We start from the raw sequence: 13,509 nt of genomic DNA on the forward strand, positions 1-13,509 counted from the left end.
GGTGTTCATGTTAATATGACAAGGTGTTGATACTAAAAAATGCACACTAATTTTATAGAGAATTTGAGGGTCAACGTTTGGGCGTATGTTTGGTGTAAGGCCTATTGAAACTGGGTTATCGTTTAAGGCTCAAGAAGACGATAGTCAATATTTCCATGCTACGTCATTATGAACATTTTTGAGTAAGTTATATGTGGTACTAAATTCCTAGGTCAAGAGAAACAAGTCATGTCATACTCAAAAAACCATAATACACAGGCTAATCACCCTCTCTAGGTCCAACCTCACTTAAGAGTCAAGTCATGTGTGGCAAGTCCATGCCCAAGCACACTATCCTTGGGCACATGATGGTCTGTTACAAGACACCCATCCCACTTGAGAACCCAGTCAAGCCACACTCATCCATACCCGAGCACATTATCTTCCATGGGCACTCTCATGGACGCCACTCAGTAACCACAAACTCACACAACTCAGGCACACACTAGCACATGTCAAGTCAGGTCGAGCAAACAAATCTTAGAAGGATCCCTCAATATCACAACATGCCATACAGCCAATTAGCAATGTGTACCTAAGACGCTAGGCCAAATGGGGCTTATTGGTGGGTTGTGGTGTGGAAGGTCACAAGATTTTACGAGGTTTAAGGAAGATAAATGTCAAGCATCCGAGGCGTCTTGGGAGCCTAAGACCGAACTTGAATTTGGACTTCCCACGCATAGGCTAGTAACAAGTATCTCATCAAAGTATCTAGTATCACATGCCACCTCCAGCCAAAATCTAAGCCCTATGATTTTCACTTTATTAGCTTGAGCTAAACTCAAGACTCATTTTGTGCCAACCTCCTAACCAAGAACAGCTTGGTAAAAGACCGAGGTCATTAGTTCCGAAAGGGTCATGACAAACGTGACCCCTGAATCACCACCCGATCACTGGTCATCTTACTACTTTTCATTATTCATCAAGAACCATATATAAAGGGCACTATAGTGCCAAGAAGGAAGGTCTGACTCTCACATACAATGAACACCAACTGTTACAAGAAAATCCACTACCATTCTCTTCATACACAACCCACTCGATCTTTAGGCAAACCACCACCACTCTATTTATAGACAACTAAGCCCACACCATACTATGTATCTCACATATATCACCATATCCACCATTCCAAACAACCACATTTGTACCACCTAGTTACAATCTTTAACCGCATTAAACCTTCCCTTATGATGAGCATGCAACCCATTACACTCGTAAGATCCTAGCTCCCACACCAAGCACACCACTAAGTGCCTTTTTGATTTTTTCATGCCTGGAGCCTTTATAATATCATAACAAGGTCTTCCAAGGAAGACTTTGGACCTAGTCTCGCAACTCAGAAGGGGGAGACTTGATCATCAAGTCCAACATCAGCCATCATTGTGATTTCCAATTTCTACCCCAACACAAGGGACTCACAATTTGTAGAAACTCTAAAGATTATAGCTATGCAGACAGAGGTGATTATTGGAGACATACACATCAACCATGTCTAACTTGCTAAGTGAGTCATAAAACGCTTTTTTAGAAACTCCTTTAGTGAGTATATCTGCAAGCTATTCTTCAGTAGGGACAAAAAGGAAGCTAATAATCTTTGCATCTAACTTCTCTTTTATGATGTAACGATCCACCTCCATGAGTAGATTTTGAGATATATCAATTGATGCTTTGTTGTCACAATACAATTACATAGCACTTTACAACTTAACACCCAAATCACATAGTAGATTTCTCAATCACAACAATTCACACACTCTATGAGTCATACCTCTATACTCAACCACATCAATCGATATGGCCACAACTTTCTGCTTCTTAGTCTTCCATGTGACCAAAATACCTCCCACAAAGGTAAAGTACCCTCATGTTGACCTCCTCTCTGTAATATTTCCAGCCTAGTCTGCATATGTAAAGTCATTAACCTCAAGAATGTTGTTGTGTTTAGAGAACATTACTCATCTCCTTGGAGCTGACTTCAAGTACCTTAAAATTATCACAACAACAACCATGTGACTCTCATTTGGATTATGCATAAATTAGCTCACTACTTTCACACCCCAGGACAATCTCCGGAACCGGGATGTAACAACATTCGCCATAGCCCCAAATTAATAAGCAATCGACATGTCAAGTTTGACATGTCGACTACCTATCAATCTGAAACTACAATGTTGTGAATGGAATAAAAATAAATTGTAAATGGGAAACTTTCAAATCAATAAATCTTCAAGGGAAGAACTGTAAATACCAAAAATCACAGGGGTATTTTAGTAATTTCACTCCACGGTAAAATAGTAAAAGAGTACGTTTTAAACGGTAAAAACTAGGGTTTTAAACCCTTGTATCACCGATCACAATTTCGGCCAAAACTTCAACTCCAATCAACCCAAAATCATACCAAACGAATCGAAACGATGTTAAGAACACAACAACACCAAAATCAAAGGAATCAGAGTTCGATTGATACCTCAACGAAGCATCGGAAAGAGATCTCGTCGCCTCTGTGCTCCACCACCTCAAATCCGGGCTGCTGGGACTTCCTCTTCACCTCCCAAGTATTCTTGTTGCCTCTCCAAACTTCACAACGAACCCATAAATCGAAGCAAGAGAATCTCTGTAAAGTCGCCGGAGCTCCCTAGCTTCAAAACTCAGACTCGCCAGAAGTGGGTTGCATGTCGGTTATGTGGGCACCATCAGAGAGAGAAGAGGGAAACAATCGCGGTGATAGTGGTCTCATGGCAAGGTGTCACCGGACGGCGGTGGTGCGGCCTGGAGAATGAGGCATTGTGCCTCTCTGTTGAAACAGAGAGAGAGAGAGAGAGATAATAAGAAAGAAAAAATCCAAGGAAAAGTAATGGGCTTGGCCCTTTAAGAAGGAAATGCATGGCCAATAGTTCGGATTTTAAAATGAGGAAACAATTAGAAAACATTTCTAACACATGAAAACTTTTAAAATTCGTAGAAAATAACTGAGCGTTGGTAAAATATTGAACACTCCCGAGCTCGTGGCGACATGTAGTTTAGAACAAAAATATTAAACTGCTTATTCGACATCTCAGAAAAATGTCAGTTACCGTGTTCTATATATCAGAAAACGACAAAAAAATTCAGAGGCTCACACTCTACCCCACTTAAAGAAAATTTCGTCCAGAAATTTCCACAAAAATAAAAAGATGCAGGTACACTCCTCATACCTCGAACTCAAGCCCCAAATAATCGCTTGCAGGTCGCATCTCTAAATCCCTACTAGTACGTCCAATCAATAGTGTTTTATTCGATAGTACGGATTAATGAAATATGACAGAAAATTATCTTGTCATCACCATAGTAATAAGCATAAACAATGGTGTCAGACACGAGCATAAATGGAATGATAAATATAAACTACAGTGCCAAACACTGGCATCACCGTCAATATAAACTATGGTGCCAGACACGGGCATCACCCTAATGATAAATATAAACTACGGTACCAGACATGGACATCACTGTAATGATACATAAAAACTACGGTGCCAGACACGGGCATCACCGTCAATATAAACTATGGTGCCAAACATGGGTATCACCGTAATAATAAATATAAACTACGGTGTCACGGGCTTCACCGTAATAATATATGTTTATATGAGTATCAGAATGTTAATAAGTTCACCATATAGATACTTTCTCAATTTGCACACAAAATCACCAAAAGTAGTAATTACGTACCCTGGAGGGAGACTCATATACACCTCTTCAACTAACTATCCAAGAAGAAATGCATTTTTGACATAAAAAAGAAGAAGTTGTCACTATTTGCAAAACAACGCTCACACGGATTTAATAGACGCAAACTTATAAAAGTCAGTGCTAGTTACAATCTTTAACATAAAATTGTGGGATATAAAAGAAATTCTAGCTCACATAAATTTTACAATAAAGGCAAGCGCAAAACTCCATGTGAATAGTATTATAAACAAACTTTTGTGTGAAAACTAAAACGTTGTAGATGTTCGAGGAGGAATGAAATGAGAATAATAACAACATAATAGAACAGAACGTAACCGTTTATTGATTGATAATGGGACATATATATAGGCATTACATAACCACAATCCCATAAGATTCGAAGTCCGAATCTATTACACAGATGAGAATCTATATCTAACAGGAAACATAATAAGGCTAAGACACACACAATGGTAGAATAGTGATTATCCCGGAACACTCCTCCTTGTGTCGTATGCTTAGGCTGCATGGTGCACACATCGTTGCCTCGGTAAAAACCTTGTCAAGTAAAATAAAAACCTCTTGAGTAAAAACAAAAGCTTGATCGAAGGGAAAAAGAGCACAACGCACCGTCTACATTTGATAGCATCATGTGTGATAGACTCCCCTTGAAGTCTACGAACAACTCCCCCTGATTAGTATCATAATCATGGAATACAAAGAATAACGTATTTAACGTTCATTACATGCTTCTCAAAAGTAGTATTGGGCTAATGATTAATCATTAATCTAGCCACACATCCTTGGATCATACATGCTATACTTAGCCAAACTTAGATTTTAGAAAACAAGATTGCATAACAACTGAAAACAAGACTTTGCAATGAAAATCAGATTTTCGGGTAGAGTGACCTTCACTCACGTAAATAGCCAAAACATTTTCATCACAATAGGTATCAGTGAACCGTAAACTTTTCTGGAAAGTAGACACCTATGACTTTCCAATAACATAAAGTTCACAACCTAGTTTGATCGGAGCAGTTCACAGTGCTCTGTAGAAGTTGAATGACTTGCAAATTCCCGGACAGAATTGTCCTACTTTGCTAAAATTTCCATAACTCACTAAATACAATAGCTATGAACAAATGGTTGGTTTCTCTGGAAATTAGACACATAGAAATTTCCAATGGTACCAACAGATAGATGCATGTGTATCGTATACATTCGCGTAAGTTAGATTTTTCCCTTATTTACAGCATAAATTAATAATATACTAATACATCAAAATTTTCATAAAGCAAAATACATAAATTATGTACTTGTTTCCAACATCAACTAACAAAGTGAACTTTTGACATTCCTCTAGGGGTGGGCTCGATTATGTCTGGGCAGAATTTTTAGTGAAACCGATCTAAAGCCCAAAACTTTTGGTTTGGGCCAGTTCGCGTTTTTGAGCAAGTAAAACCGACCCAACACGACCACATTGGTTCGGACCAGTTTTCGGGTTTCTCAGGCCCAATTATGAAGCTTTTGCCTGTGTAAACCTGTGTTCATTCCATCGATTCCAACAGTTCAAGTGTTCAACAATCAACACATTACACATTCAAGTGTTCAACTGATTCAACATTTAAGTTCTTCAACAATAAACTTCAACTGATTCAACAATCAACAGTTCAATAACAAGAAAACAATGACATAAATTATGACAAGAGTACAAGACTCAACTTGGTCTCAAGCTTCAAAGTGCCAACTGAAAATAAAAACTTAGTTCATGAAAACTTGAAAACAATGAAAATTTAAAAGATAAGCAAGTGGCATGTCCACTATGGCACTGCTGGTCACTACCATACTTGCAGCCTTCCAACTGAAAATAAAAACTTAGTTCATGAAAACTTGAAAACAATGAATATTTAAAAAATAAGCAAGTGGCATGTCCACTATGGCACTGCTGGTCTGCTACCATACTTGCAGCCTTCCAGTTCCAAGGTTGCAGACTTGCAGTTCCAATTTCGAAAATTAACCTACAGTTCTAGTTTCAAATTCCAATTTTATCATACACTTCACCCCTATTTTGGATCCATATATAGGTGTATTCCTCAATTTCACATTATTAACAATCATACATACAAAGTTCATAACTTATTTTGCTTTCTTGCTTCTTTCCCCTCCTTTCTTTGATGGGTTTTATGGTTCCTTGGAACTTATCTCACAATTAGCCGGATTAGGTGCTTTTGTTGTAGAGACTTTAGATGATTTGGAGGTAGAAGGGGCATCCAGCTGATCCACATGCTTTTTAGCTGCTTCCTTAGCTTGTTCTACAAATTGCAAAAAAAAAAAGAACCAAAATTAAACTTATATAGACAATACATTGAAGAACTGAAGATGAAAATGAAATAATTAAAGTAGCTAAACATTACCTTTCTCGACATCTTTATAAAATTCCATGTCCTCAATTGTTGGAACATTTTGAATGTTATGAATACTCTCGGACCTAATCTAATTTTGATAGCAAATTAGTGACTCCACTGTTTTGGGAGTCAATGAACTCCGAAATGGATCAATAACCCTTCTTCATGTTCTAAAAGAAGAGTCACTTGCTATTATGCTCACTTGTATTGTTAAGACATCCTAGGCAAGTGAAGCAAAGTTTGGATACTTGTCACCATTGACCTTCCATCATTCTAAAATGTTAAATTTTTCAGGATTTGGAGGCTTCTCAATCGAGTCCAATAAGTATCTATTCATTTCATGACCGACAATGGCATCTTCAGAGTCTTCCAACTCTCTCTCCCAATCCTCTTCCATGTCCTTCATAATTCTAGTAAGCTCTACAATCCTTTGATATTTTTTGCTAAACAATGCTCTCTCTACTCCAAGTTGTTGATGACTTGGATTTGGAAGCTGTTGCAGTGTTTATTGAGCCATATATGTCACATAGCTGATATAGAAGCTCCTTAAGCTCAGCCAATATGTACTTGATATCCCCATAGTTCATCTTCAGCCATTTATTGCAAGTAGACTCAAAGTTACGCAACTTATACCTAGGATTGAGCACTAAGGCAACCAACAAAAGCTGGTTGCAATCTTCAAATGTAGAAAAGTACTTGTCATACTTCTTTTTCATATTTTTAGTCATTTCAACTAATACATTTTCAGTCTCCGAAGCCGTGTCCAAGTCCATTCCTCCTTATGGGAACAATCCATCAATCTTAGCCTTGATTGCCACAATGTCATAAAAAGCTTTCCAATATATGGGTTTCGTTGAGGCACTGATTCTCATTGTCACATTGTAGAAGATCTTCAAAAATTTCACAAATGTCGCAGTCCCAATCATGTTTACTGATGGTCCTACCCTTTTCTTCTTCTCAATCCTATGTTTCTTCTTTGGGTTACATGCTTCATCAGTCAAACACTTCTTCTCATCCAAGCAACACCTCTTCATCCATATCAAAGTCTTCATCCTCCTCAAAATATCCCTTATACTTCAGTCCATCTTCCCTCGCCATCCTATCAAATGTCTTTTGCAGTTCTAATCCAGTAGCTAACATTAGATAGGTGGAATTCCACCTTGTAGGCACATCAAGGATTGCAACCTTCTTACTTTCAACATTTTCTTTCTTCATACATGCCTTGAATTGATCAAGCCATTACGCACTGCTCTGAATATATCTTATTGCATTCCTAATCGAAGCAACCGAATCTCCCATCATTTGAAGCCTTGATTTAACAATGAGATTCAAAATATGTGCAAGACATCGAATATGTAAAAACCGGCCACCTAGAATAGATTCCTTCTCCCACCCTAACATGTTGTCCCTAATGTAGTCTATTGAAACCTTGTTGGCACTAGCATTGTCAACCGAACCGAACTTGTCAAGACTCTCTTCATTCCCCATTCAAGCAAGCAGTCCTCTAACAACACCCCTATGCTATTGCCATTGTGGTTTGGAATCACCTTGAAGTTTAGAATTCTCTTCTGCATTTTCCAACTCAAATCAATAAAGTGAGCAGTCACAACCATGTAGTTGATATTCTGAACCGATGTCCACGTATCGGTTGTTAAGCACAAGCAATGACCTCTCTTCAGCTTCTTATTTTCAGCTTCATACATCTTTAAAAATTCCTTCACAATCACCTTCCTAGAATGAACAATCCAATCAGGCACATCGTACCGGCAAATTACTCAAAAACACAACGATTTAATTATTCAAAACAAAAAACATGTAAACATTCAACTGAAGTCATAATTGAAATCTAACAAACATACTTGCAAAAATATCTAAAGTCATCCTTCTCAATGAAGCTGAAAGGAAATTCATCCATGACGATCATCTTCATAGCTACCTCCCTACATCCTTGTTCACTCCACTTAACCATAGTAAACTCTTTAATACCACTACGCCCCGTACACGTAGATGTAAGTTTATGTTGCCCATCATTCAACTTAATCCTCCTTGCATATTTCATGTACACATCCTTCAACTTAACCCATACTGTTGGTTTCGTTCTGGTAGCTATCACAAGCGAACTCAGTGCCACGCCAATTGCACTTAGTTTTTTCAACTTCATCAACTTTGACCTTCTTACCATCCTTTATCTCATACACAAACTTTTGAAAATTTTCAATCCCCTCACCCATGATCTCCTAGCTGGTTGTTTCTCTCACCACCTTCACCAAGTTCAACACCTTCACTAGTTGCATCAGCTTTTTTCTTCCTTCTTCGCTTTCTTATTTTCAGTTGAGCACTAGAACCATCAGTGGCAATAATCACCTTCATGTTTGAATCTGCAGAATCAGAGTGATTAGACCCTGAGTTTTTGAATCCATTAGAGTCACTCGTCAATGCAATCTCAGCCTCTGGTGATGCCATAAAGCTCGATAAGTCTGCAACATTTAATCATTGATCAAACTAAATAATAAATAAATTCAATCACGATTGCATACAGTCATACTACAACATTGAACCATTGATCATAATCATCAAACAACTAAATCAATTACAGATACTCACGATTAACACAATGAACCATTGAACCATTGATCATAATCATCAAACAACTAAATCAATTACAGATACTCACGATTAACACAATGAACCATTGAACCCAATATGAATTAACAAAGATGAACCCAACAAAATGAATTAACCCGAAATGAATTACACAATCTCATGCAGTCATTCTGCAACATTGAATCATTGAATAGTCATCAAAGAACACATTCAATTACAAATACTCAACAATTAACACAATGAGCCAATATGAATTAACAGAGAAGAAGGCAATATGAAGTTACCCGAGATGAACCCAATAGACAGCTACTGATATGTAAAGATCGAAATAAGGGAGAGAAGAAGAGTAATCGCACTTACGAATGAATCTGAGTGACTGAGTCCCTGAGATTGTGAGAGTATGAGAGAGGCCAAGAAGGACTCTCTTCTTCAAAGATTGTGAGAGTCAGAGAGAGACCGAGAGTCTTTGAGATTTGAAACTTTGAATTTTGATAGAGAAGATGAGTGAGAGAGGTTGAGAGGGACTGAGATTATGAGAAACTGAGAGAAGCCGAGAGGGACTGAGGGCGTGAGGGTTATGAGGCTCATAAAGGTTTTTAGGGTTTTTTTCTATGTAAATGAATGAACCAATAATAACACGACAAGTGGCAGTATAATTAAATTTCGGGTCAGTTCGGGTTTTCGGGCCTAAAACATTTAGAAACTGAAACCGACCCATTAATTGTAAATCGGTTCGGTCTTCTATCGGTTTAGTTTGCGTCGCTTCCAAGACAGGCCCGTTCGGTCTTTTTCAATCTGATCGGTTCGGGTTTTCGGTCTTTTGGGCCGGAACGCCCACCCCCTACATTCCTCCCCAACCTGTTGGGTTTGGAGTCTCAAGGGAGGCCCACTGCTTTGCTCTTGGACGGTGTAAAACTGTAAATGCTCAATGCCCTAGAGGCTCCTCTATTTAGTGAAGTTTTTTTCTCATAAAAAGAAAACTAACAAAGTGAACTACAGAATGAAAAAATGACATTGAACTTGAAACTCGTTTTGCGCTGGTTATCTCAATCAGAATCACTTGCACCTAGAGTCCTAAACTATACATGCATGTAATTTTTCTCGGTAAACTGACTTGACTGGAAGTATATGGGTCTAAGTACGTGTTCCGTAGTGCTGTATGAAGCACCAAAACCAGCAGTCTTTGCTTTTAATCTTATTTCTTATAGTATGTTTGTGGACTAAATACTAGTACATAACTACATACGTACCAAATACAGAGATATCCAGTTTGAAATGGACAGAGTTTTGAACTTGAAATCGCATCCATATGGCGTGTACCAAATGCTAATTAATAACATAGTTCTCCTTCAGCTACAAACTTCAGCAAAACGTACTAAAATTTCCCAAATTATACCTAGAGAAGAAACAAGTCTGAAAAACATACATGCAATTATTGCATCACCTAAAACAAAGTAACTTCACCAGGTCTTAGTGGTTGATTGTTGATACTCCGGTAAGGATGAACTCGGAACACCATCGGAAGCGGATCACTTGAGCTTGAAGCAACATCCCAAAGCTTAAAGGAATCATGTTCTGAGTTCTCAAACCCTTCATCATACTTAGCACTAGAAGTATTTTCTGGCAACACTTGGATAACCTCCAACTCTATTGTGACCTCTCTCATTGTAGGGCGATTTCTTCCATTTAAATCCAAGCATCTTCGTGCAAGGTTGGCTACTGCCCTAATATCTGTTCCATTTCCCTCCTTCCGAACCCGTTCATCCAGAATGTCAAATAGAGTACCTTTCTGCATTGACACAATGAATTTAGAGGCAAGACTTCTGTATTCTTCTTCCTGTGGCCTTGTTACTGCAGAAATTGGTTTTTCGCCAGTCAAGAGCTCAATAAGTACAACTCCAAAGCTATACACGTCACTTTTATCCGTAAACTGACTTGACTGGAAGTATTCAGGGTCCAAATAGCCGAATGTGCCATGTACAAGTGTTGTCAGATGAGTTTGGTCAATGGCAATTGATCTAGAAATTCCAAAGTCAGCAACTTTGGCTCTATACTTTTCATCTAAGAGTATGTTTGATGACTTAATATCTCTGTGATAAATGGGAAATGCAGCAGCACAATGTAAGTAAGAAAGAGCTCCGGCAATTTCTGTGGCGATTCGTAAGCGCATTCTCCATGTAAGTGGAAATTCCTTATTTTGTTCACGAATATACCCAGATAATGTTCCATTTGGTATGAATTCATAAACCAAAATAGGAACTTCCGTCTCTAAACAACATCCCAATAGTTGAACCACATTCCTATGGTTGATTTGTGAAAGAATGACGACTTCATTGATGAATTCTGTAAGCTTTCCTTCATCGATAATTTTTGACCTTTTCACAGCAACAATTCTCCCATCTGCCAACATTCCTTTATAAACAATACCTTGAGCTCCTTGGCCAATAATTCTATCACTGTTGTAATTATCTGTAGACTTTTCTAATTCATCTGACTCGAACAACTTAATCTTCTCGACATTAACTTCACCTGATGATAATTGTTGTTCCAATAATAAACCACCATTTCGTTTGAAAAACATTTTCTTGCGCCGAATTATTTTCCTTTTGTTCACAACTCTATACACCACCCATGAACCAATAAGTAGTAATAATAGGCCGATTCCCGCACCAAGATCTGCAGGTACAATTTGAACATGTGTCAAGAAGTTGCGGCAGTATAAAATGAAGAAACAGAAATGTACTTTACAGGAGTATACCTAGAAAAATAGTTCTGATATTATGATTATTATCCATCCTAGCAATCGGACTGCTATTTACGTAGCATGATGAATTAATAGCTACACCATGACGATCACCAAAGTAGTCACATGTATCTCCAGTTACATTCGAATAGCATCTGTAACCCCCAACAAAATTCTCACATGTGTCTCCACGACTCAGGCACTGATTACTCCCCTTGCATTCATCAACATCTGAAATGTACTTGCATATAGAAAAATTGGATCCGACATGATCAACATCTGAAATGCACTTGCATATAGAAAAATATAGTAAAACCTACTTCAAGTTCACTTAGCTAAAACATGTGGCAAAAACTTTGGGTCGGAAACCCTTAGAGCTAAGGAGGATGAAAGCAAAAACATGTGGTACCCAGTAACTTTTGTAAACCATTTCCCACCAAAGACAGCCAAACCCAATCTTGATCTCTTGTCTAACAAAAAGACCTCTTGCAAAAATTACGTACTTACTCTAAAAGTAATGTCAAACAAACAAGTAATGAAATAAATCCCACCACGTACCTTGACAAGGTTGGAGAAGATAAGGATTTCCCTCAAATCCCCATGGACAGACGCAGCTGCAGTCAAGCCTTTCAACATTATTGTACGAAGACGAAGTGGCATCACAATAGGGTCTCAAGTCATTATTGCTCGAGTGTGATCCAATGAACCCTTTAAATATTGTGAAGTATGAACCAGTATCATATAATCTTATTCTCCAATCCAGAACTACAGGAATCATTCCCATACTTGCCTCGAGTCTCGACGGATTAGCAAACCTGTCATAGGTGAGCCTCATAGTGGTATTCAGAAAATTTAGATTCCGAAACCATGTTTGATCAGCCAAGAAAGCGCAGTTGTAATAAGTTGACTGCTCATCAGTTTCATTATTATGCTTTTTTGTAGTGATCAAAGTGAGATACGGAGAAAGAGTAGCCTGACAGGAATTAATAGTACCGTCGAAACAATCTGTAAAGCACTGGTCGAGAACTTCTCTCTCATCTTCTGACCGCATCGAGAATCCGCAACTCATTGCAATGAAACTGTTGTATGTCTGTGAATATATGAAAGGGCCTGCTGTCATATCCGGGGCCAATTGCCGAGTTCTGTTTCCTTTGTAATAAAAGAAAGTGGCCGGGTTGTTAATCAGAAGCGTGCCTTCAATTGAAATATTCAGTACCTCTAGCTTCGGTTGTGTGTGCCTCAAGGAAGGCTTGTGAGAACCTGTTGAGCTGCTGGCGCACTCTATTTCAAACCACTCGTCGTAGTAACAACCTTTGTTAGGGCCGATCCCAAACGGGTACGGGATGCTGATATTTCCGCAATGTGTTTCGCAGTTAGGCTTTGCTATCGGCCATGCAGAGTCTAATGATGATGAGGATGATGTAGGAACTAAGTGCCACATATATAGCACCAGAATGAACATGAAAATAACTATGGAGGGCATCTTTTACTAATGATCGAGAAGCTTCAGTGGAACTGGTTGTTGTTTTCTGAAGGGCATGCGATTTATATGAATGGGTTTGCCATGTACAAAATGATAAGACTAAAAATGATCGAGTATCTTCTACCACCAAAGCAAAAGGAACTTGCAAATGAATTTCGTTTGTTGTTCTCCGGCAACTTTGCGGACGCATTGAGTGCTGATCGAGCAGCCGTCAGACCCGACTTCTGTATTTCTAGTGGAGAAAATTCAAATAAAAATAAATTCAAGAATAATAATAATAATGCATAACTCCACAATAGATTTATGGAGCTCAACAATAAATTTATCAAAAGAAAATCTCCAAAAGTCAATGCCACTGCTCTAGTTCTGGAGAGTATTACCATGAGTAGAATAACAGTCCCTTCTTACGTGAGAAATACGCCGAACATTTGCACTGAATTATGCATCCAGCTGTATGATTGAAGACGTGACTAATCACCAAGGTAACAGGACCATAAGTCGGCAAGTAGGAAAGACCT

The 13,509-nt window shown here is 38.4% G+C and overlaps 1 protein-coding gene across 2 annotated transcripts; it reads right to left on the reverse strand.

Moving 5' to 3' along the window:
- Positions 1-9,981: 9,981 nt before the first annotated feature.
- Positions 9,982-13,143, reverse strand: LOC126799794 (wall-associated receptor kinase-like 3). 2 transcript variants are annotated; one of them, XM_050527056.1, is made up of 3 exons: positions 12,067-13,143; positions 11,524-11,787; positions 9,982-11,441 (listed from the first exon to the last, which is right to left on the reverse strand). In XM_050527056.1, exons 1-3 carry the CDS (start codon positions 12,989-12,991, stop codon positions 10,210-10,212), a joined length of 2,421 nt encoding a protein of 806 aa, XP_050383013.1. In that variant the 5' UTR covers positions 12,992-13,143; the 3' UTR covers positions 9,982-10,209. The 2 variants fall into 2 exon arrangements, with proteins under 2 accessions (XP_050383013.1, XP_050383014.1); XM_050527057.1 differs by having other exon boundaries at positions 11,524-11,739; positions 12,067-13,142.
- Positions 13,144-13,509: the final 366 nt, after the last annotated feature.

The sequence above is a fragment of the Argentina anserina genome, chromosome 6 (genome assembly GCF_933775445.1).
Source record: "Argentina anserina chromosome 6, drPotAnse1.1, whole genome shotgun sequence".
Lineage (NCBI taxonomy): Eukaryota > Viridiplantae > Streptophyta > Magnoliopsida > Rosales > Rosaceae > Argentina > Argentina anserina.

Excerpts from the sequence above, each read along its gene's own strand:
- LOC126799794 (XM_050527056.1), bottom strand. The coding sequence starts at position 12,991 with ATGCCCTCCATAGTTATTTTCATGTTCATTCTGGTGCTATATATGTGG. Across the intron at positions 11,788-12,066 it reads TCTTCTCCAACCTTGTCAAG|ATGTTGATCATGTCGGATCC; the intron begins GTACGTGGTGGG and ends AGTGCATTTCAG. Across the intron at positions 11,442-11,523 it reads TATCAGAACTATTTTTCTAG|ATCTTGGTGCGGGAATCGGC; the intron begins GTATACTCCTGT and ends TTGTACCTGCAG.